At 39.4% G+C, this 25,989-nt stretch overlaps 2 protein-coding genes across 5 annotated transcripts in view; both read right to left on the bottom strand.

Annotated features, from left to right (window-relative positions):
* Positions 1-5,061: 5,061 nt before the first annotated feature.
* Positions 5,062-21,062, bottom strand: bcl7ba (BAF chromatin remodeling complex subunit BCL7B a). Of its 4 annotated transcripts, none has more exons than XM_071909928.2 (7): positions 20,914-21,062; positions 17,075-17,150; positions 16,885-16,972; positions 11,871-12,035; positions 9,947-10,014; positions 6,333-6,409; positions 5,062-5,775 (listed from the first exon to the last, which is right to left on the bottom strand). In XM_071909928.2, the coding sequence occupies exons 1-6, from the start codon at positions 21,003-21,005 to the stop codon at positions 6,365-6,367; spliced, it is 534 nt and encodes a 177-aa protein (XP_071766029.1). In that variant the 5' UTR covers positions 21,006-21,062; the 3' UTR covers positions 5,062-5,775; positions 6,333-6,364. The 4 variants fall into 4 exon arrangements, with proteins under 4 accessions (XP_071766029.1, XP_071766030.1, XP_071766026.1 ...); XM_071909929.2 differs by having other exon boundaries at positions 5,062-5,772; XM_071909925.2 differs by lacking the exon at positions 9,947-10,014.
* The window catches only part of smg8 (SMG8 nonsense mediated mRNA decay factor), a 74,154-nt gene continuing 60,399 nt past the window's right edge, over positions 12,235-25,989 (bottom strand). Inside the window, exon 5 of the transcript XR_013506863.1 lies at positions 12,235-12,603. The gene's annotated coding sequence lies outside the window, so the exon portion shown is untranslated. The remainder of the gene's footprint in view (positions 12,604-25,989) is intronic.

Here is a 25,989-nt window from a genome sequence, read left to right as displayed (position 1 = left end):
TCGCCACTGAATACAGCTCAGACTAAGTGACAAAGCCTTCGGAGACTTGACAAAATGACTGACGGATGTTCTGACTCTCAACCGTGAGTGTGAGTAACTACTGGTTGCTTCATTGACTAATTTTCTTTTGAACATTGACGGGTTTTGTGGATATTCTTTTTTGTTATTGGGAAGAGAACTGAATCTTGCTAGACTGTCTCGTGTTGAACTGTGATTGGCTGGATTACTTCCGAAGTGGATTTTTTGTTTCTTATTAACTGAACTGAACTGAACTAAACTAAACTAAAAGGAGCTAAGCTCTCGTTATTATTTCATTTTGTTCTAATACAATTATCACTTGAAATAGAGAACTTTGTGTTGCTTCTGTTTATTTACTTGTTGAGTGTTTATTGCTATTTCCATTGCAAAGCTGCATTTTGTTGTGACAAGTATTTTATGCTTGGTTATTATTCTAGGGGTTCATGTTAAAGTTTTTTGTACATGCATCCTTTGTGGGGTTTGACTCTTAAAACAACCCAGACTAAACAGTCAACCTTTTGTCAGACTCTGTTCTGGCTGGCACCCCAGTTACACTTTGTTAAACCGCTACAACACACACCTAACATTTAGGTGGGTTCAGAGTCGGAAAATACCTTTTTGGCTAAGGGCAAGTAAGCCTAAAACAAAACTTGAAAACAAATCTGATTCCAGTCCCTGTAGTTTAAGCTAAGCATGATGGACTTGCCTGCATTCTTTGCTGTGATTGACCTTCTCTGGTCTTCAAATCATAAAGAAGTAGATGAATAGGAGCATCAGTCCAGTTCAACAAGTGTTCGAAAGCTACTGTCCTCACCTGCCCAAACGAAGCTAGCAAAAGGAGAAAATGCTCCAGACTTCAAATAAACCGCTCCAAAAAATGCCTGGTGTGAATATACCCTAAAGCCAGAAACAAACTGGAAGCATCAGACGCAAGCGTTTCCAAATGCACCAATTGTTTTCAATGGCCAAACGTGTCCTCATGGTGTCCAGTGGAGTCATGGTGACTGTCCACTGGGAGGGAAATTTGTAGGTGAAGTGATGCTCCCCATTCATTTGAACAAGAGCAAGCGTGGACAATTTGCAGAGGACTGTGGGGAGGGGAGTGGCCAGAATTTGCAAGCGTAGAGGCCATGAGTCTGTGATTGTTTAATCTATATAAGTGATCATTTCAATTCCACACCTTAGAATTTTATCTTTGTTTATGTTCTTTTTAATGTATGTGCCAAGTCAGTACGTGTTTTTAGGATGCGATGCCCTCTCAACACAATTTTTTTCAGACAAGGCAATATTCTCAACTTTAGCATTATCTAGGTAAGTATGTCCATGTTATAATGCATATGTTTGATAAAAATAAAATAAATAAAATTTGCCATCATATATTACATGACATTTTTGGATTTTGTTAATTAGTAGGCCTACCCACTGGCAGCTATAAATGTTTTAGGAGCAGATAAGCAGACTGTGAGCAGACTATATACCAGGTTACAGAATTTATGTCATGATAAAATATATTACCCATCATGGCAAAGTGTAAATGTCAATGCCTTGGTGTTGAAGCTTCAAATCTCCTGCCTGCAGTGCACCATAGTCTAAGTGGCCTTAACAATGCCAATTGAAATTGGCTGGTACCAAATACCCACAGCGAGACACCAGAAAATGCGAGTCTCAGTCCTCTTCCAAGAGAACTGCAGTGTGGTTTGTTAGGAGTGACCAACTACGAGAAACAACCCCAAAACACAAGGTTTTATGGGTATAAGGAGACGGATGTTGACATCTGATGGCCAGCAGTTCTTCATGCTTAAGTTGGAAAGCCTTGCATAACAAATTGAAGCAAGGGCAAACCACAGTCTTTTATATTCAGCTATTTCTTCATGTGCTCTTAACTGGTATGAACACCAGAGAAGAGCGCAGACAAGTTCATCATTGTTAGCTTAAGTTACAGGGACTGGAATCCAATTTGTTTTTACCCAAAACTATCCAATAAACAAGCTACTTGTGGTCATGTGACTTATTTACAAGCCCTGGTTGGCTTCTAATTGGGCAGTGTGAACCTAAACGAACCAAATAATAATACAACAAATATAACTTTTCCACTATGGCTTGGACCAAAGAAAACCAACTTTACGTGTGATCAAACCCAAAACTTTCTCATCCATTGGCAAAAGTGGATGATGGATTCCAAAATTCAAGTATTATGGATGGAAATCAGAATTTTCAGACTAAGAAGAGACCTCTATGGATGGCTGGCTACCTGCAAAAGTGCATTTAGCTGGTGTACAACAGAAGAATCTTAAAGGATAATTCTGGGTATTTTCAACCTCAGCCTTATTTTCCTTTACTTTTTGCCATTAAGCCAATCCATTCTGATCAAAATTTCATCAATTACTTCACCACATAGCTAGTTTGCAGGGAGCAATGCTCTCATACAATCCAAAAAGCGATGAAAACATGCCCTTTCAACACTCACATTGCAGTTACACGTCTTTATATAACTGTGATTGAACAATTCACTTTAATCACAGCATTCAGTTACAATAGTCCATTTGATGCTTTTTAGCATCGTTTACTTTGCTGGCTGCCAGTCTTCTGCCATGCTCACATCATATCGGAAGCAGAACAATGGGATTTCATTGCTTCAACTTGAAAGTGTTTTACTCGGCCACATCCAAAATCATGTGCATTTATGACTTTAAAATCAACCACCCATAAACAAACTGCAGCAGCTATTGCTCAATTTTGGTAAGTAGGGTTGATTCTATTGGTGTGAATATAACTGATTATACAAGTTAGTTCCGGTCAAGTAATTTGATTGGACAGGAGGCATTCCATGGACGCTGATATACAGTATAACAGCACTGGGACTTAGCATCACACTGGAGGTTGTGCTATTATACTGTATATCAGCATGATGTGACTATCTTCGGCACTCGGCCTGCAGCCTCGCGCCTACGACTGAATCTCAGACGTGCTGATATACAGTATACTCGCACTCGCTCTTGTGTGATATTACTTAAATATTTAGATTTTTATTACTTCAGTCTGCCGACATCAGTGGATTCCCTTGTGTGTTTATCGCTTGTGTTGACACACTTCATGACACTAAGTGGGAGATATCGGACCCCGCAAAAAATTCCCACCTATCTTTCCTACTCTTTATTACCAATAGGAGTTTGTCATGAACGTTTTTTCCCAGTCGACATTTCATATATATGGTAAATCCGATATGAAGTGAACACAGCATCAGAGTACTTGAACTTTCTACTTGCCAACTTGCTCACACTAGTTAAAATAACATATCTAATTGTCTCATTGCAGTGTGACACCTAAACTACACAGCATGCATAACATTTGTGTATCCCAGTGTAGCGTTTTAAGCAGCAATTGATATTTCCGTATACACTTTTTTTGCTTGGCCTCTGCAACTCAGATGAATAGTTATTCTCTGACCCTTAGGTTACCAATTTCTCACTTTTGATAGTTATTGACCAGTAATCTGAACACATATTTCCTTATAATTTGCAAATACAAGGAATTGTAGAATTGTTTTATCATTCAGTCACCACAATGTAACGTTAATCATACTAGTGATATTCACTATTTAAACCTAAGCATGCAGTATAGTGCAACATATGTCTATATCTGTATCTCTGACTTGTGCACTGTGTTAATTACTGTCATTCTGTGTCTCCATAAAACCATACCTACACATGCTCATCTACATCCATCCATACATATATGTCTACAACCATGGAGTCAAGAATATGCTCTACAACCCTGTAACTCTGTAACCCCCTGCCTGCAAAAAACAAACCGTCCAATAACTGATCTTCTCTGTGTGGTCTGCTTCTTAACCAAGCTACACAAGGGATGGGCATCCAACACCAGCAATAGCATCATACATCTTAGATCACTCCACTTTGTGAATCTATTTCACCTACTGTAGCCAAGTAGAAGGCTTCTCAGCAGCTATCCATAGATAACCATAGATAACTTCAATACTTATTTCAGTGACATTGGTTTATGTATCCTCTATTTTGTTTACTGATGTGGTGATCAATGACTACACTACGCAAAACCTTGGCATTATATGGCTCTGATAAGCAACAGACCGCTGCGCAGTCCGACAAAAATAGAAGCCATGTGCATCCCCAAAGTTGCGGCTCCGATTGGGTTCCGTTCCAGATCTGGCAACGTGCCGCTGCATGTCTGATCAGACCCTTCCGGCACAAACGTACAGAAAAAAAAGTACATGCTTTGGGTGTTTTGGGTTTGACTGTTTGAGTTTCCATTGGCTCAGTTCAATTGTATTAAAGAGCAGCTATTTGTGCAAATTGAGAGGTACGTAGAGCTACACAGGTAAGTAATTGATGATATTTTGTGAGTTGAAAAAAGGAAAAATAAGACCCAAGTTGAAAATAACTGTAATTATCCTTTAAACTAAGTGGTATTCCCCTTTCAGACAGATCAATCTATATGCTTTTGTCCAGATTTATCATCCTTTTTACTTGTTAGAAATGGTAGAGCAGCCAGTGGGATGCTTTACACAGAGATCGACCCAATGTCTGAATCACTATTCTGCTGTTAAGATGGCGATGTTCCTGGCTTAAAGTTTACTCCAACTATAACCCCGCTGTATTTCTAAAGAAGAAACACTTCCCCTAACCTCCAGCTCCTTCAGTGGAGTTTGATAAAACACACATTTCCCATGAAGATCCAACATGTCTGTTGCAACTACACCTTTCTGGTTAATTGCTCTTCAAGGGTGAGTGATTAGTAAATCAGAATATTTACCCTTTGGTGGACGCAGAAGGACATCTTGGAATATTGTGTACAGCCAGTGAAAAGCCCTGGCATACATTTTGGTTTAGCCATACTTCTTACAGTATCTGGAGGATGTTTTAGAGGAGAATAGCTCCCCTATTATAAATGATTTTGGTACACTGAGGTCCAAAAGCATTTGGACAGTGGCTTTGTACTAATCTGGATACCATGACCATGAGGTTCAAGTATAGAAAATCAGCTTTAATTTAAGGTTTAATTTAAGGTCCACCCACTACAAACAGGTAAAAACCTACACCAGTATTTGCACAGTGTCCCCATTTCAAGGTGCAGTACATGGACAAATAAAGATTACATTAAAAAATGTTGTCATTTGTAGTAGGTTTGTGAAAATTCTTAAAATGCAATGCCTTGCAAAATCCTGCGCACCTTTAACAGCAACAAACTTAATTTCTATTTCTATAGTAATTTTAATTTCGTAAACTAAGCTCTGGAGCAAATCCTGCTCTAAATTAGGCTGTTGCAGTATTAAACACATGCACAGAAAATAGTTTGTTGGTATTTATGGTTGAAATTATTAATTCCTGCATTGTTTACTTGGTTTTAGTGAAGAAATTATGAGGACTGCGTTCATGAGCACCAACAATGGTGGCAATCTCAATTTGAGTTTTGCTTTTTGTATATAGTTAAGTGATTCATTCTATGTATGACCTCATGCTCTCAAAAGGTGAGGTTGAATGTCATCTGGAATAAAGTCATTAATATCAAATAAGCTGACAAAATTAAAATGTGCGCATTATAAATATGACTGAAAACAAAGGGCGGTGGGGGCTTTCCAAATTGTAAATGGTGACTGAAAGCGAAGCAGCTTGTGCAGTACAGTGTTTGTTATCTGACTGTAGAAACTGGCAGGATGGAGCTCTGCTCAGTGCAAACCCTCTTCAGTGGTGGCGCTCCACAGAAATCCTCCTGTTCCTGCTGGGAGAATAAGGGCACAACTCAGACTCCATTCATCTGGTTTCAACATAATGCGGTTGATAAGAGGCAGGCCAGACAAACTCTACGTTTCCTATGTTAACAGAAATCTTTACAGCATACTTGGCCTTCTGCAGATTTCAGAAAGCCAAATTTTTGAATTTAAGACCAATTTAAAAACCAAAATAAAAAAAAACTATAAATGGGCAGACTAAATAAAAGGACAACAGAAAATGTATCGTATAGTGGCATGAAGTCCTGTTGCATTTAGTACAGCAGATAGGATGCATACTGTACTGCTCATCCTGTTCTGTTGTTTAGTAAAGCAGATAGGATGCATATGGTAAGACTAACCTTGTTATGTTGTTTAATAAAAACAGACAGAATGCATATTGTACTACTAACCCTGATCTGTATTAATCTAAGAGAGTACGTGCAGCACAAAGAAACCTGTCATTACACGGTGAAAAAAATAAGACCTCTAGTAACTCGATTTAAGACATTTACATTTTTTAGGCCTTAAACTTAGATAATTTTTTTCAAGACTTTTTCAGCTTTACCTGAACTGTGATGGGCACCAGGTCCTCTTTGATCAGCATTGGAGGTTCATCAGGTAGTTCACAAGGCAATGATGGTTCTGAAAACAAACAACAAGCATAAGAGTTTTTTTGTATGAAACAAAGGCAATTTCCTATAATGCTGCTATGCAATTTCTGGCAAATTAGGGCCATTCATGTTGCTCCAGGGTTTTGGCGCGGACATCCCTCAGAGACAGCATTGCAACCTCTGGCACCTCTCTCTCGCAGCACAGCATGATGAATGTGTGTGACTCGTTATGCCTGTTGAGTGTGGCAATCCTAAGTGCTCCAACCCCACTTCTTGACAGCAAATATCAGGGCCATCATACCACTGATGGCCCTGATATTCTGCCTGGCCGTGGTGGTCTTGTTCTCCTCATTGGCTAAAAAGGATACGCCATTGGGTGTCATGGCACATGCTCTACTGGTCATTCCACCTGATCGTCTTCCATGATTGTATCCCAGTCTTTCTCTCTTCTCAGCTCCCTTTCTCCACTAGCAGTGCCTTTGACACAAACCAATCCCGTTATGTAAGCAATGCCGTAATGACAATATGGCAGTGCACTAGCAAGATGAACTTCCCAAAGCACCAAAATAAATATGGAAAATGTCTGAATTGGATAGCTTTTAGCTGAAAATTTTCAACTCCTGACATACCAATATTCCTTTTATTTTTTAACTACTACGATTTAACTACACAGAAATTTGACCATTTCATAGATGATTTAATTTGTTATTTACTTCATCCCAGAACACCTTTATAATAGTGCACATGTACAATATATGAATATACTTGGCTTATTCTTCCCCCCATTCCCCCCAACACCTGGTTGTAATATTTAGGGGTCCCCAGCACATAGTGCTGGCAACCCTATTGTAATTGTTAAAGGAATAGTTCACCCAAAAATGAAAATTCAGTCAGTATCTACTCACCCCCATACCAGCTGAAACTCAGGTGAAGTTTGTTAGTCCATACAGCGTCCTGAGCTCCACAGCGGAACGGTGTAGAAGCCTTCTCCAAAAGAACTGAAGTTGCTGGGGACCTGACTTGACCTGACTTCACGGTAACAAAAAATAACAGAAAATAACCATAAAATGGCTCCATGCAGCTCATCCCGCATAATGCAAGTCTCCGGAAACCAAACGATCCCAAAGTGACTTGAAAAGACCAACATTTACACCATTATTTAGCTGAAATCGCCACTCTAGCTGTTAATTCAAAATACGTCATGTGTGCACACCCCGGCCTTGATAGGTAAGACTAGCTCGAATAAGCAGAAACAAGACTTCTGGATTGGCCGTTTAAAAGCGTGAGATCTAGAAAATAGGTGGAAATACTGTTTTAAACCAATTACTTTGTATTTAATCGTCAAATCCAATAAGTGAGCATCCATATAGTGTTTGATGTCAGAATAATAATGAAAAATGCCAGAAAATGTGGCATTTTTAACTATAAACGCTGCATGTATTACACTGTGCAGAATACATACAGAACAGAGACTTAAGTGGACATCAAACATTAATATGGGTGCTGACTTATTGAATTTGATGATTAAATACAAAGTAACTGGTTTTAAAACAGTATTTCTACCTATTTGCAAATCTTGCGCTTTTATTTTGAAGATTAAACGGCCAAACCGGAAGTCTTGTTTCTGCTTATTCGAGTTAGTCTTACCTATCAAGGCAAGGGTGCGTGCACACATGACGTATTTTGAAATAACAAAATGGTGTAACAGAGTGGTGATTTCAGCTAAATAATGGTGTAAATGACTGTTTTTTCAAGTCACTTTGGGATCGTTTGGCTTCCAGAGAATTGCATTATGCTGGATGAGCTGCATGGAGCCATTTTATGGTTATTTTCCGTTAATTTTTTCACCATGAAGTCAAGTCAAGTCAGGTCCCCAGCAACTTCAGTTGTTTTGGAGAAGGCTTCTACGCCGTTCCGCTGTGGAGCTCAGGATCTGCTGTATGGACTAACAACTTCACCCGAGTTTCAGCTGGCATGGGGGTGAGTAGATAATGACTGAATTTTCATTTTTGGGTGAACTATTCCTTTAAGATTCTCCTTCGTCTTCTTTTTCTCAGCTAAAAGTATCTGGAGCTCAGAAACCATAAGACCCACAGGAACCAAACTTGGCACATGGGTTTGAAATCTCAGCCACTACTCCGGCAAAAAAGCATTGCACCGATCGGCCTGATGATGATGCAAGCAACTTTACGTTTTGGCCAAGAACTTCTGAACTGTTTGAAACAAATTTATTTTTTCCATAGATTCCTTGCAGCAAGCCAAATCAAGTGCACATAGTATAGTATAGTATAGTATAGTATAGTATAGGATGTTCCGTGATTTTGCGTTTTATGAAAAAGCTTCTTCTTCAGTTTTTGACTTTTTGCCTTCAAAATTTGTACTCCACAATACCAGACCAAGCAACACAAAGATTTTTTTTTCCCCCCCGATTAGTGCAACGACTTGGCGACAATAAACTAACAAACTTGACAGAATATGTGACTTATCACACAAATGGCCATAACTCATTGACTGTGCGTCCAATCTTCACCAAAGTTGACATTTATGTTAAATGTTCACAAACTATGTGTGCAAAAGCACTTTAATATTGGCCAATAGGGGGCACCAAAAATGAATTCAAAAAATATATTTTTCACAACTGCATGTACCAGATCTCATGAAATGTGATACACTTGTTAAGTGGACAGGTAATAATCAAAATCCAAAATTAAGTCAAAATTTTGACTTCCGGTGGGCATGGCCTATGGCATTTTAGCTTATAACTTGGGCTGTGATTTGACGATTGATATAAAACTTGCACATAGTGCTGGAACCCTTTTGTATTTATTTGCTGGAATTCTTCTTTCTTTCTTTCTTTTTCTCCATTAAAAGTGTCTGCAGCTCAGAAACCGTAAGTCCTACAGCAACCATATTTGGCAGATGGGCTCCTATGGCCCCCCACTACTCAGGCAAGGCAGCCCACGCATATTGGCCAGATGGTGGCACAATAGCGCACATATTTACATTTTGTTCCGTAACTCACACCGCAAGTCCAACTGAAGACAAACTTTGTACACTTATCCAGGTGTCCTAGATCTACAACTTTGCCACTGGGACTACATATGTCAGCCATTTTGATTTTCTGTCATTTTGTATTTTATGCAAAAATGTTTTTTCCAATAGGCTCTTTCAATTTTTGTCCTATTTGTGTCAAAACTGATTGACAGCTTCAGGGGACTGAGACACACAAACCAACCATAAACCAGCCCAATCGCATTAAAAGTTTCATTAAAAACAATCATTAAAAACAGTCAAAAGGGGGCGCAACAATAATTTTTTGCCAATTCCCGTGAGGTTGTTAAAGCTAGTGCTCTGAAACTCATCATGCATTCAACAGGTATGAGTCAACATCAAATAATTGAATATGACCGTGATTGGTCAAAGGGTGACACTAGAATTGCCGTCCAAAATGAAAAACTGCAAAAATTTATAAAATGGGTATACAATCTGAACACTTTGGCCTAGAGCGCTGCAATTTTCAGGATGTGTCGGCTGAAGTGAGATAAATCTTTAGTACGCTGGTACCTACCCCTGATTCTGAAGTCGCCCCCCTCTGTTTATAGCAAAAACTGACTGTGATCCCACAGCGTTGTCCTCCTAAACCGTAAGTTACAGAAAAAAACCAACATGATTTTTGAAATTGTCATACCTTCATTAGTAAACAGACAAAAAATTTGAATGACATCTTGGAAACTGAGTGTACCATAGATCAAAATGTCCAGCTGCAAATAGCCTAGTTTGATAAATTCACAATGTGACATGTTCAAGATACTTGTAAGACAAATGATGCCTGTGCTCTCAAGAATATGTCTGTAAAGCCATGTTTAAATTAATTAATTGATTAATGGAGAGCACTAATACAGTTATAGTTCAACATAGGTGGGACTATCACAAAACCTGTCCCTTTGTTTTGTTTCCCCACTTTGACACACAAAAGTTGACATAGTGGTTAAGCAGGTCTTCAGAGCATAAGATTCTTCAAGTCCCCGACTTAATGTCACTAAGTCATGAATAGCAAACTAACAAAAATCAGAAGTAAATCAAATCACATAGTGCAGAAAACTCTCTAAACTCTGTATGGGTTGAAACTTTAAAGCATGTTGCACTTCTGGCCACACCCCAATTATTGATGCCAAAGCAGATGTTTGGCATCATCTGTCAAAGGCAAAATACCTGATTTGACATCACTGATTGGGGTGTGGCCAGAAGTGCAACATGCTTTAAAGTTTGAACCCATAGAGAGCAGTGCAGCAGCAATTGTCTGCCCCATGTGATTGAGTATTGATTTATTCTTTAATGGAGAGCACTATAAAGTTCTATAAAGTGGTTTGCACTTTCAATCATAGGCTGCAGTATCACAATACTTCTCCCTTTAGTTATTTTCTATTCAACAATACTATAACAGGAGTTTGGCTCAGTAGGCAAAGCATCGGCCGCTTATGTGGAGGATTGTGGGTTCAAATCCATGCTTGTCTTTTCTGAAGTCATAAACTGCCAAGGACAAGGGTCATATTTTCCAGTAGAAAGTTTGGCCATTGTGAATAACTAGATAGAACAATGTGTGATGAACAATATGGTTGCAATTAAATGATAAACTTGGGGGCATCCTGGTGGCTCAGTGGGCTAAGGTGCATACCATGTAAACACAACATCCTGGGCTCGAATCTGGATTTTGTGGGGGGGCTTTTTGCCTTTATTGTGACAGTAGAGATAGACAGGAAAGATTGGGAGGGAGGAAGATGACATGCCAAACGTGGCTCACCGGATTCAAGCCACGATTGCATGTAATCTCCCTCTCTCCCTCTAAAAAACAAATCAACCACAATAAAGGCAAAAAGCCCCCCCCCCCAAAAAAAAATCTTTAAAAGAAAAAAACGAAAGATAAAGTTGACACTAAATTTGCCATAACTAATCGACTGTGTGTCCAATCTTCACAAAACTTGTCTGTTTGTGTACATTCTCTACCTTCCCTAATGTTTTGTCTGTCTGTCTTTTCAGTGCAAGTGTAATTGGACCCCTCACTTGCCGCTTGCGGCTATATTTTATCAGATTTTGCTTGTATAATAGGTCTTCTAAAGAAATGTTCTAAAAAAGTGACGCCATCTGCTTCTTCCAACGCCTGTGGTGGCTTTACAGATGGCGGTTACCTCAGCCTCAGGCTAGATGACATCAAGATGAGTGACAAGTGTTGGGTCAGCAACTTGACCAACTGAGGGGAAGGAGGGCGGGACTAACAAAACAATTCCTGTATCAAGTAGAAAAGTTCCATATCTCCAGATTTTACATGATGACATTAGATTAAAGTCATAGTTTTCGGGTTTCAGGTTTTGGGAGCGTGTTTGTTTGGACAGGACCTTACGAATTCAAGACATGGATTTTAAAAATGAACGGTGTTGTAGAAGACAACAAAAGTTGCCTGCAGTAAGAGAAGATAAGGAAAGTAGCCATCTCACCCTCCAGGGTCTCCTGTCCCAGTGTGGGGGGCTGGGAGTTGTCTGTGCGGTACTGGGTAGTGTTTAGTGGGCTGACTGGCTCGCTGGGCTGGGGGCTAGAGTTACTACTGCTGTCCACTTTGGGCTGGTAGGTGTCTGACAGGGAGCTCTGGTTACTGGTCTCATCTGAGGAGGGACAAGAAAAAGGCTCAGTATCCGCGGCATTCAGAAATTCACTGTTATATCATGACCATGCATCAACTACTTTTTATCCTTTAAGAACCTTGAAACTGTTATTCATGCTTTTATCACAACTTGCTTGACTATTACTTCCCTGTACACCTGTCCGAGCCAGCAGAGTCTTGCTAGATTACAGCTAGGGCTGAACGATTTTGAAAAAATATCTAATTGCGATTATTTTGACTGATATTGCAATTGCGATATGATTTGCGATATTAGAGGGAATGATAATTTTTACATCATTATTCTCATTTTCATTGAAAAACGTATTAAAATGATTATGGTGTGATTTTTGCGGGGATCTGTACCAAACAAAGATGTTTTCTTAAGTCTGTAGAATATGATGTGTAGGCCAGGACATCTCTGCAGCACGACAATATTTAATTTAAAATGGTATTTTGACACACATTTCGCCTTTAACAAATATTGCGCCTCCTGCGATTTGAAAATTGCAGTAGGCCATATTGCGATTTCGATACAATTTCGATTAATTGTTCAGCCCTAATTACAGCTACTCCAAAACACTGCAGCCAGACTCCTCATACGGACCAAGAAGAGAGAACACATCACTCCCATCTTGGCTTCCCTCCATTGGCTTCCCATTCAATTTAGGATTGATTTAAAGTCAAGTCAAAGTTTATTTAAAGTGCAGTATCACACAAGGGTGTCTCAGTACACTTGAAACATTAAAAGAATCAAGGAGAGACATAACAATAAATGATATAAAAGTTAAACAAAATAAAATCACAAAAATAACAGTTAAAAATAATAGAAAAAAATACCTTGTTGTAGCAGTAGAGAAATGAGGAGTTTTACGGTTGATTATAGGAGAGTGAGAAAAGATGCGTTTTGAGTCGTTTCTTAAAATTTGCCAATGAAGGGGCAGTTTTGACGGAAGTGGGAAAGTTATTTGAGAAGAAAGGACCATGGTAAGAAAAAGCTCGACAACCAGCTGATTTTTTGTGCATTCTGGGGATGGATAAGTAACCAGAGTTTTGAGAACGTAGAGTGCGAGGTGGTATGTATGGTGTAATAAGGTCCGAAAGGTAGTCAGGTGCTAGTCCATGAACTGCTTTATGGAATAGTGTTAACATTTTACAATCTGATCAACCTTGTATGGGCAGCCAGTGAAGGGAAATCAGAGTGGGTGTGATATAATCAAATTTTCTGGTTCTGGTAACAATTCTGGCAGTGGTATTCAGGGCAAGTTGAAGGAGTTTAGTGACTGAAAGAGGAAGATCAGAGAAGAGAAAATTGCACTAATCTAGTCTAGAGGAAACAATGCATTTGTTTCCTCTAGGGATCAGGGTGTTGGCATCAGCAGAGGAGAGGATTGGTCTAATTCTAGCTTTGTTATGGAGGTGGTGGAATGCGGTTTTGGTGATGAACTTAATGTGGGGTTCAAAGGACGGTAAAGGGTCAAATAAAACACCAAGATTTCTGACAGTAGGGCTTTGGTTGATAGTGCAATCATCAAGTTCTAGGGTAAAATCGGAAACCAGACACCTGTGTTTGACTGGTCCAACGATTAGCAGTTCAGTTTTTTAGTTTAACAGTCAAAAATTAGAGGACATCCAGCTTTTAATGTCAGACAGGCAGGCTTTGAAAGTAGATAAATGGGAATGGTTGCCAGATTGTATGGGTAAGTATAACTGAGTATCATCAGCATAGAAATCAAATTGAACACCATATTTACAGATGATATCACCAAGTATGACATGGATGACATGTTTATGATATGGTAAGTAAAGCACTTTGAGACATACTTGTGATAAAGGACTATATAAATAAACGTGACTTGACAATAAGACCCCTTGTCTCAAATGGTGTACCAGTAGGGGCACATAAAAATTCTAACCAATAATTCTAACCAATAATACAACTCACCTCCGCCCCTCCCATCAAATAAAACCTACAATTTCACAACTTTCAAAGTGGTATGGTAGTGAAAGCCCTGTTTCCTTTTCCTAAGACACCATGGTGCGGTAGCTGGAATTTATTCATTCTGAAGAGTCTGGAATTTGTGAAGATCAAGACTATGCATTTCACAGTGGATCGCTTCACCAACTACACCCAGTATAAAATAGGCTTCACTGCCTTTCTCTTTCCATGTTTGTTCTGGTCCAGCCCAGCCCCCCTTGTCCAGCCCACTTGTCCGGCCAGCATATTGGTGCACACACATGGCACAGGTGGCAGGTCACACATTAAAACATCTTTCACTTGAATTTGGTCATGAGGGGCCTTGATAATCTGCTGTCTTGCAAAGTGAAAGCCAAATGTGACTTATTGTGTTTGCACTCATTTGTGCTGAAAAATAAAAAATAACGGGGATATTGGAGGAATTTGGAGGAGAGAATTGTTGGGGAGACGAACGCAGCATGGGTTTCTGCCTGTTCCTCCTGGTTTCCTCACAAGCACTCTTTGGCTATTGCTGTCCTCCATTTTCAAAACTTGTCTTCACGTATCTCTCACTACAAGAGCAGTGCAGATTTTGTGCCAACAAAATCAAACATGTTTTGAAAATCTCCAGATGTCTGGCACTGCTCAAAGACTGGATCAGATGGAATTTCTGACCCATTCAAACTTAGCAAGCTTCAGTAGCGGCTGAGTTGGCTCTAACATTTGTGGTTTTGCCTCAGATTTCATAAACTTGTCGGGACAGCTATTGGCCTTGAAGTCATGCAGTGTATGCCTAGCTTTAGGCAAGCAAGACTAAAAATTGCACAATGTACAACTATTGAAGATAGCCGAGATAGCTTTATCCAGATGCAAACCTGGAGCATTTTCAGGGGCCCTTTGTAGTCAGGGGTCCCAGGTCATATGCCCTGCATGCCCTATTGGTACTGCAGGGATGATCACTACTGTCAGTGTTACACACTTCCTTGGTTTCAACTTGCACAGGGTTATAAATAAATGAAGGTAAAAAAGTAATGTCTCCATTCCTTCAACAGAACACTGGTTTTACTGGGCAGATCAGAGTGACCAACAGTAGAAGATTGTGGCTGTACTGGACAACTCCCACAGTCAATGGGCCTCATGCAAGAACCGCTTGTACGAACAGATTCATTCTTAAATCACTCGTACGAAGCATGCGCTGAGTCTCGATTTTTGCGTGTTCCAAGTGTATCTGATAATGAATGCCACTTGTTCCTTAATTGGATGCGCGTGCTCTGGCAACGCCATAAAAAAGGCCTGCTGACTGAAGGGTCGTGCGCAAATGGAAAGCATTACTGAAGTGGTGGAGAATGGCAAACAGAGCCAGGAAGAAAAACTCAAACTCTGAAATTGAAGTGTTGTTGTCGAGAGTGAAGAAAGAAAAAAATATATATACATTTTAAAAGTGTAAGTGGTGGAGTGACAGCAACTGAGAAAAAAAAATACTGATGCTGTCAATGCTGCAACATCAACACCTTGAATAAAATGAAAAAGAAACGGTTTGACTAAAAAGTCTAATCTAAAAAGCGTAGCCCATAGTCTAATTCCAAATAGATGCAGTTTATTAGCTTCAGGCGGATGGCAGGGCGCTGTCAAAAGGATTGGGGGAATAATATGGAGACTACGCTGTCAGATGTCCAGTCATCAGTGGAGTTGGACACTGGATTAATTCAAGCAGCATCTCCATCTGATGGTAAGCTCAGACTTTAGGCTTTATAATATTATTGTTGGTTTTGACTGTAGCTCTTGACAGGAGCTTTCTTCCTGCGGTGTCCAAGCACATTACAGCCTTCCAGCTCAGTATGCTGCACTCGCTCTGTGGCGGAGCGAGTGCGCGCATGATAATTATATGATCGCTGCTGAGGGGTCTGAAGGTTTATCAGGTGTGGCATTAGCAATGTGGTCAAGGCATAACCTCCATCACCTAGAGACAAATTAGTTAGTCTTGAGACTCTGGTTAATTTAACTTCCATTCAGTCCAATATGCGCCATGCGTCTCCAGCACCTGGTCAAGACGCACAACCACCCTGCTGTTCTGCAGCACCACTGAGTCGTGGCTCCCTCCTGGACAGGGGAAACCACATTTAGGAGGTTTAGGTTGGCGTCACAAATTAATTGAATGTTTATGGTGTGTTTTTGTTTAAATAGGGAAATGCGTTTGGAGACGGTGCTTTGATGCGCAGTCTGCTCCTGCAATAAGGTAAGATAGCGCTTTATTGATCCCCTTGGGGATCAATCCCCTTGGGGATCAATAAATAAATAATATTAAAATATATGTAATATATGTATATGATGATAATTAATCACTTTAATCAATCATGTTTCCAATTGAATAGAATTGCCTATGAATTTGTTCATATAGGCCTAGCTTTGTTAATATGGTTATTATCACTAGGCTTACAAATGGACTGAAACACATTTTGTTGTTGATATGAGGTCTGGGACTGCTTCAACAGATTTGCTTAAAGAATAAGGCATTCTAAGTAGAAACCACGTAATGGCGTAATGCCCCCACACGTTTCCAAACACACGTAGATTTTGATCGTACCAAAGAACAAATTCAGGTAAGAAAAAAAAAAGATAAATGCCGAAATGTTCGTGGAAACGTTCGTAAGTACACTTTAAGATCAAATCTGATCGTACACACGTTTCATGAATGAGGCCCAATGTGTGTAAAGTGATTGAGAATCAGAGCAGCTCAGCAAACCTTACCTGGATACCAAAAAGGTAAACATAATACAATGCTTTGAAACTGATACTGACTCTAGTTTTCTACATATTAACACCTGTGAGTACAAAGATAAACAATATTATGCATAGACAAGTCTTCAGATGATAGTCAGGTTTGATGCAGCATTACCATGGAAGTCCAGCAGAGTGTTCTCTGATGGTGGGCTGTTGAAGTTGTTCAGCTCCCTGGCTGTCCCATCCAAAACCTTCTTGTTTTTCTGCAGCAGACAGGGAGGCAAACCAAGTGAACACAGCTGAGATAAACTTCTGAAAGATAGGAGTAATCACATCACAAAAAAAATGCAAAATGATTAGATTACCTCTTTAGTGTCCACCACAGGCACCCATTTGAAGATCTTCAAGGATGTGTCTCCTACAGTTACCCATTTCTTCTCCCTGTACAAAACACATTTGTTCCATACTGTAAATAAAAATTGGCATTAAACCTGCAGTAGGCAAGATTTTAATTTTAAAATCCAGCCATCTAATCAGTCTAAATCACAAAGTGGGGCTGCAGCGGACAAGAACATCCCAACCCCACTAATTGAGACACTATAGATTCATCCTATTTGCCCAAAATGAAATTCTGGTATCTGGTATGGACACGGGGGGGAAATCTTCTCCACACAAGAAGCGATGAATCAAAACTTCCACTGAGTTCCAGAAAGTTGGAAATCCTAACTTCTTGCTAGTATGCAGTGGAATGGCCCCTCAAGTCAGAATTCCAAGTAGGAAACTCAGGCAAGATTTCTCAACACAGTTTTCTGACATGCAGTTATCTGATGTCACATCAACATAGTGCATTCACTGTAAACACTACTCAGCATTACTTTTAACATGTTAGTATTCCTCAAAATACATTAAGTTAGATTTTCAGCATTGCATGACCTTAAATTCATTCAACACCTGTAAAGTTGCACTTACAGTTAATGTATGTTCATTTAATGTTAGCATGGGGAAAAGGTGGACAAAAAACACTCGCGGGCACCCATGTTTTTCATCTGGACCACTGGAACACATGTAGGTTGTAGTTACGACCTACCAGCTGCAAATTGACCCCTTCCGACTTTGACCGGAGCACAGCATTAGGAGCGAAATACAAATTTCTCCTACGCAGCAGTGAGCAAACGCTCTGCCCAGGGAAAGTTGGACTCACCCACGATGGCTGAACCAGCTGTCATAAGATTCTTTTCCCATCATCTCCAGCCCTACCTATTTTTTTCTGAGTAATGAAGTACATTCAGAAATTCAAAGTTATCTCCCACTGCCACTTGGAGCCACAAAGGGCGAAACCTAGTGCCTGGTGCAACTTTTAATGAGCCTTTTTTCAGCTATATGCTGATTGTATGTACTGTATATATACAGTATACATATACGCATTTATTATTATTTGCATTTTTGCACAGTCTCTATAGTTTTTATATTATGTACATTACCTCTAATTTTTATCTTATTACCTCTTCTCTTTTATTATCTTCTTGTACTTGTTTTTTCCGTGGTACTGTCTGCCAGTTGCTGCTGTGGCACCTGAATTTCCCCAAGGGGATTAATGAAGTGCTATCTTATCTTATTGGACAATTGAGTCATTTCAGAAAGCTTGATAAAAAAAGATACTGGCATATTCCTCACACAGTGGAAAACATTGTAATGTTGCTGTCAGGTCCGCAGACACCACGGCCATATAACACGAAGCTAGATTACAGGGCTAGCAAGAAAACTTCAGATTTAACCTGGAGTTTCCAATGTCACAAAGGTGGCTCACTTTTTAGAGGGTATATCATCATGGTAACATAAACTGCACACCAAACCTGCTCTGGAGCAGGGTATGTTCAGGCTGTCGGATCCAAACGTAAAAATCCTGCCTCCTCACCAACCAGATCTCTGGAAAAATGGCATCACCACTCCTAACGAATCCCGTGGACTTTATTAAAATAATCTTTATTGCAAAAATGTAATTTACATTACCAGATATGAACAAAATCATTCAACTCAAATGAGTGAGACAAGTAATAAAAAGAACTGTACTGGGGGAAACTATTGAATTAACAGATAGTAAGAAGGATTGTTCACAGGGCAACAGTGTTGAGAGACTTGCAGAACCACTTTGCTTTCCATGATGATTTATTATATCAGAAATATAATAAATGTTTGTTGAATTTCCAGGCCATTTACCCACTCTGATTATCAAAGATGGCTATCAAATAGCAGGTAGCTTACATTATTTGACTGTAGTTATCAGTAATGAATGAAATTTACTGTTACATGTTAAGTGCACTGATTCTTATAGGATTTCTCAGAGTGATTGAAGCAATAGATATTCTCATACTCCCATCACCACAGGCAGCCCTGGGGAACATGAGGCCGACTTTGTGAATTGAAAATCTTTTCATAGACTCAACATGACACAATACTGTATCTTTGAAAAGTATGCTCACTTTGCCTTAATGACAGGGTAGAAATAAGACTTTTTATTTACACTATATGCAATGTTTTTGTCTTGTTCATTTAAATAGGTTGTTCTTCTTCAGAGTTTAAATGTTAGTAATCAATTTCTTTCCCACACTTCCTACTTTTACAGTCTACTAAACACGTTGAAATTGTCAGCAGTTTATATAACCCCACAATCATTTAAGTCTACTGATTGTATTGTTATATTATTTTGTATTATTGTTTTATTGCTTATTTTTATATTCTAGTTGTGTGCTTCTGTTCCACTTCCTTTTACCTGCTGAATCATCCTACTTTTGCTGCTGCAACGCAGCGCCCTAATTTCCCCATGGAGATCAATAGTATTGTCTTCTCTTATAAACTGCTCTGGATCTTTCCATGTTGCATGTAATTGGCCATTTTGTTTACAAACCCTTTTATATGACCAGCTCATAGTTGGATTTGAAAATCCTGGGTTGATAGAGCCAGTTGATAACCACCTTTGAGAGGCCAGTTAGCCAGAATTGCCATTGCTAGGTCTTATGTAGCCAGCTACCACAAAGATACCCTGACCATGTTGAACTGGCTTCGTGACAGAGGGCACAGGTCAGACCTACTGACCACACTCTGAAGCTTCATAAGTCTATTAATGGCTGGCAGATCTGATTTTTCTTTATGCTTTGCAGCAACAGACAAATAGGCTTGTAAAGGGTGTAAATTCAAGATTTAAAAGATCCTTTTATGCCAGAATGAAATATAAAACCAATTTTCCTGGAAAAATAAAGGTGACAATGAAAACAGCTTTAGCATACCTATCAGAATACAGGCGGCTGATTTCTTTTCTCATTGGAAAAAAACAACACATTTTAAGACTTTGAACACTGAATTGAATAGCATGTTTAACTGGCTTTATTCAACACCTTTTAAGGCCTTGAGTTTAGATAATATGATGCAAGACATTTTAAGACCTGCAAACAGCCTGCTGCGTCTATGAAAACCAAATCAACAATTATTTTACATGGTTTGACAATAATGTGCTGCTTTGACTTTCTGGATGTGAGTGGAGTACAAAAGTTATTTCTGATGAAAGTGAGGCCAGAAGTATGAAAAAACGAGAAAATACAGGTGGACGTTGTCTAGTAAATAAGCACTCAGCTCCTTGTTTTAAATTGACCAAAACTATGTGGCTATTACCAAATGGAAAAACAGCACCATCTCTGAGACTTATGATACGTTTTGTTTTGTTTGGACAAATAATAGCCGTTTCTAGATGTTAGCTTTACGAGACTCTGGGTTATCTCTAGTGTGTGGGGGAAAAAACAGCTCCGCAAGTCAGCCTGTTGCTTCTGACTGGAAGACAATCGTCCGAACATGTTGCTTTCTCTACCGGCTTTAACTTCGCCGAAGAGTATCTGGCTTCTGACTTCGCCTACTGTTTACCGGGCCCGGTGTACGACGAGAGACCTCGGTACCTAACCTACCTATCGTTGTTCCTCTGCTACCATATTTCCACTGAGCGACCTATCCCCGTTCTTCCCCCGGCCCGGAATCCGTCGTAACAGGAAAAGAGTTATAATTTTGCACTTATGTGATTTAGCCCTTCTGAAGGGACAAGACTTACCCCCTATTCCCATTGGCTGCGTTACCCGCCCATCACTGTCATTGTGTGGAAGCTTATTTATGGTAGGAATGTTTCTAGGTAAGTCCTGTGGTAAAACAGAGCAGCTCTCACCATCGGCGGACCCGCTCGATGGCGGCCATCACCTTCTTCATGTCATCTTTGGCACGGCTTCGCGTCTCGGCTCGAGCGGAGCGACCGGACATGTTGGTTGGTTCGGTTTGAGCTCAAGAGTGCTCCGCTCTCCTTCTACTTCAGCTGGTCAACTCAAGTCTCGCGAGAGTTCCGATGCCGAGTTTTTTTTATTTTTTTATTTAAAGATTTTTGTACAACAATCTCAGGAATTACACTCAGAAATGTACTGGAGGGTAAGTAGTGCAGTTTACTCACCATTATATGTTTAGTTTACCACATTTTTAGCAAATCTTTATGACATAAATTCATAGTAGGCTATATCATAGTATCGTATCAAACGTATGTCAGTTATGATGATAGGGTCTTTCAAGGAAAAAGAAACAAATTAATATTTTATCTGAAAATATTAATCGATCGCTCTATATTGATGGTTGTTTGCCTTATGATGATCACTGACTGGAGGCCATAGTGTACCTACCTTTTTATTTATTCTACCTTACATCACCGATGACAGATATCAACATCAAACATTGAAAGTAAATATATTTTATATATATAAAATAAAGAAGGTCGTGAAGAATTTGCACACAGCTAAAATAATAGGAAAAATATCCTGCTCACTGCGTGGAAAAAAATATTAAATTTTTCATTTCACTATGATGATTGAAACGTTTGACATGTTTTGGATAGCACACTGCGCACTATATGTATAGGCCTACTTTTTGAGCATCAGAAATAAAAACAAATATTTGTCCACGCATTTTATTTTCTCTTTCAACCCAGTTTTCACGGGTTGGTTCGATATAGGAATAAAGCCCAGTTTTTTAACCATGACCTTGTGCATCGTGTCTATTACTGGAGGGAGCTACAATGACAAAGAGCAGCATTATTCATTATCAATTTGGGAATGCAGTGTTGTAACATTCGCTAGTAAATGTATGTAAATTGTTTTTAAAGCTGTAACTTGCTTAGACAGTAATATCTGTTATCTGTCACATTTGCAGTTACCTTGTTTGCATTCAGTTTTTAGCACGACTTTCTATTCTATAGTTGTAAACTGTTGTTTGTTTTTTGTTATTTCTTCTCACAGAAAAAGAAGTCGGGATTGTCCACATCATCCCACAATAACCAGAAATAAATAAATAAACCCATTAAACTGTTTTTGTTGTTGTTTGTGTTAAAGGAAAATATGAAAAAGATCTTTTGTTTGATGCCTTTTACTGGCAATTTACCCATTGTTAATCTAATATCAGTATTTTGCACTGTTAATTGAATATTTCAATTGTGTGTGTTTATATAAGGCATAGACTGTTTTTTTTTTTGTGTAAGAACAGCATGACTGTAGGCTACAGCTGTACACTACGGTGGCCCTGAGGGTCAAAACACCACAACATTTCACAAAACAAATTAACATTTCACAAAACACAATATTTCACAAAACACAACAACATTTCACAAAACACAACAACATTTCACAAAACAAATTAACATTTCACAAAACACAACATTTCACAAAACACAACATTTCACAAAACAAATTAACATTTCACAAAACACAACATTTCACAAAACACATTTCACAAAACAAATTAACATTTCACAAAACACAACATTTCACAAAACACAATGGCAAAAGAGAAACCATTTTAACATTTCACAGAAAACGGAAAAGGTAGGTCCTTTCTTTGTTGTTACTGATTGGATGTATTCGTTGTCACTCAAGGTAACAGGAAGTGGGACCAGAGCAATGGCTCTGAGAGATGGGCTGCGGTCGAATAGTCAAAAAAATACGTCCTAACTCCTATTCCTAACCACTTTTCCTTGGCCTCGTTGGAAAACGTCATGAGGTCAAGGAAAGATGTGAAGGAGAATTCATAAGGACTTAAAGGCCCTGACACACCAGGCCGACGGTCGGCCGTCGGGCAATGTCGGGCCGTCGGTAAGCGTCGGTGTCCCTAGTTTTTGCGGTGTGTCCTGCACCGTCGGCACTAGTCGGACCCTGTCGGCGTCTTTTCGGCCGATTGAGCATGTTGAATCGGCGTCGGAGCCGTCGGTGAGAGAGATCACTCTGATTGGTAGTTCGTGTTTTGCCTCTGGATGATTGGACTGATAAATTCCTTCAACATGTGGAACTGAACAGGAAAGAGCCGAGCGAAATTTTTAAAATCGGAGGTTTCATTTATCTCCAGCTCTCGACACAGGTTTGGGAAAGCCCCTTGAGCCTGTCGCTGGAGTAACGTTATTCATGATTTCACCCATTTAGTGCGGTTTCTCCTTATTTTTCGCCTCCGCCTCTTCCTTTCTTCTTCCACAACCAAAAGACCAAGGGCTGACAACGCCAGTGCCATTTGCAACTTCTTATCAGACATAAGGTATGGAGAGTTATTTCCCCTCACGCAGGCGCAGAACGTACGTGCTAGTTGGCCGTCGGGTGTAGTCTTTGCGGTGTGTTCAAGTGCAACTTTTTGGACCAGACGCAGGCGACGCAACAGTCGGCCTTCGTCGCCGCTGGGTCTTTGAAGTCGGTTTGGTGTGTCAGGGCCTTTAGGAAAAGACAACCGCGGTGCTAAGAGAATCCGACTGCACTTACACTAGGCTACGTAATTATGCGACGGCGGATGTTAATGACGTGGGTCTGCCGTGTGAAACTACAATGTTCCGGAGATGGACTACTAAAAGCGCATCTTAGATACTTCGCCCCGTGCGTTCTTACCGTGTTGTTTGATGCAGGCTATATAAACGTGGACAACCCAGTGAAAAATATTGCTTCATCACCAAGGTTGGAATTGAAATAAAAAAGGAATATAGGCTACCAGTCACAAAAGTGAAACGAAATGGTTGTCACATTGAAAATGGTTGCTCACGCTCACCCTCCTGTCCACTCATATTTATCAACATGAATCCCAATTAGTATGATTGTATGAAAATTATTGTTAAATTCATGCAACATAGGCATAACTTGTTAGGCCTACAAATCTACTACTGTACATATCATCATTCTTAAGTTTCAAACATGTTGAATTAAAAACATCATCTGGCTAAAAACGTCTCATATCCCTTTTTCTAGAAAGACAGACTTCTGTGTTATGGTTAATATGCTGATTATGATCTGATTATAAGCCTATGCATATAATAGCTTAAGAACCACCACACAACTCAGTAAACACCTTGAAATGTTGACTTGATTGTGCTTTGAAGTTGTTATGGCTGATACAGGCCTTTATTAAGGCAAGGGTTTCAGCATCTGTGACTGAAGTAAAATTAATTAATGATATTCCTAAAGGCTGGCAATACAACAACGCTCAGAATGAAGAAATAACTAATGCAAACTGAGCATAGGTTACGCTACAACGTTAACTTCACTTTGATCATTTTACGACAGCAGCGTAACGTTCATAGTTCGCCTCTATGGGTTTAACATATTGTTGAAAGTTCAAAACATATAAGCATATTAGCAAGTTATGGCATAAGATGGAACATGCTTAATAAGCAACGGTAACTTGCTTGATGATCTGCGTCCCTTGTCGGTCATGATCGTTTGTTTTCGTGAACGGCCGAATGGTGCGTCGTTGCTGCCGCAAAGAATTGTGGGACGGCATTATCTCCTTTCCTTTCGTAAAGGATGGTCCAGTGTATCCTATGCTAAAGGAGCTAAGTAAGGAAGCATTGAAGCACCTTTCCTTAGCATGTAGAGAATTCGAACAGCTCTTATCATGGCTGCCACTTAGGTACTTCCGGGTCATTTCACTCAGTTAGGAACCTTTCTAAGCAAAAAAGACTATTCGACCGCAGCCATGCATTCCACTGGTTCAAATTAACAGAAAATAACGCTTCCGGCGTTTACCCTTCAAAATAAAAGCGCGATATTTTAAACATGTCTAAATACTGTTTTAAACCAATTACTTTCTATTTAATCGTCAAATTCATTAAGTGAACACCCATATTAATGTTTGATGTCAAAATAATAATGAAAAATGCTAAAATATGTGCCATTTTTAACTATAAACGCTGCATATATTACACTTTCTGACATTTTTGACTAAATTGGACACTGTACAGTTTACCTTTTAGTGTTACTGCACAAGTTCTATGTCAAAACACTCCTGCAGACCAGAACTTTCACACACACTAATATTTAGGCCCAAATGGTTTAAGAAAAGTCATGACAGGCCCTCAAAGTCAGCCATACTCTAACACTGTGACATTTGTAGAAAAAAGTATCTAAGACACACATTTGAAACACACACAATAGTCTCAAGTCTTTTTGCAGTTTTTAATTTTTTTAATTTTACGTTTCAATGGCAGGTGTGACTGAAAAAAAGAAATGGGACAAATTAGATATAAATACATAAATAATAAATACACAGCTTGAACTTAAATGATAGTGTGTAGAGAAAGTACAGGTCTACAGGAGTGTTTTGACATAGAACTTGTGCAGTTACAATGAAAAATAAACTGTACAGTGTCCAACTTAGTCAGAAAATGTCACAGTTTTACAGTATGGCTGACTTTGCGGGCCTGTCATGACTTTTCCAAAACAGCTTGGACCTAAATGGTAGTGTGTAGAGAAAGTACAGGTCTGTTAGAGTGTTTTGACATAGAACTTGTGCAGTTACAATGAAAAATAAACTGTACAGTGTCCAACTTAGTCAGAAAATGTCACAGTTTTACAGTATGGCTGACTTTGCGGGCCTGTCATGACTTTTCTAAAACAGCTTGGACCTAAATGATAGTGTGTAGAGAAAGTACAGGTCTGTTAGAGTGTTTTGACATAGAACTTGTGCAGTTACAATGAAAGATAAGCTGTACAGTGTCCACTTTATTCTACAAATGTCACATTATTACAGTATGGCTGACTTTGAGGGCCTGTCATGTCTTTTCTAAAACAGCTTGGACCTAAATGATAGTGTGTAGAGAAAGTACAGGTCTGTTAGAGTGTTTTGACATAGAACTTGTGCAGTTACAATGAAAGATAAGCTGTACAGTGTCCACTTTATTCTACAAATGTCACATTATTACAGTATGGCTGACTTTGAGGGCCTGTCATGACTTTTC

This window comes from Centroberyx gerrardi, chromosome 11 (assembly GCF_048128805.1).
Source record: "Centroberyx gerrardi isolate f3 chromosome 11, fCenGer3.hap1.cur.20231027, whole genome shotgun sequence".
Lineage (NCBI taxonomy): Eukaryota > Metazoa > Chordata > Actinopteri > Beryciformes > Berycidae > Centroberyx > Centroberyx gerrardi.
Note: the sequence above shows the minus strand (reverse complement) of the source record. Positions and strands in the feature narration are given on the sequence as shown.

What these genes read in the sequence shown, in the direction of transcription:
- bcl7ba (XM_071909925.2), bottom strand. Translation starts at nt 21,005, where the DNA reads ATGTCCGGTCGCTCCGCTCGAGCCGAGACGCGAAGCCGTGCCAAAGAT. An exon ending in ATCGAGCGGGTCCGCCGATG is followed by an intron (nt 17,151 to 20,913) that starts GTGAGAGCTGCT and finishes TGTTTTGTACAG; the next exon opens with GGAGAAGAAATGGGTAACTG. An exon ending in CTGTGGTGGACACTAAAGAG is followed by an intron (nt 16,973 to 17,074) that starts GTAATCTAATCA and finishes TGTCTGCTGCAG; the next exon opens with AAAAACAAGAAGGTTTTGGA.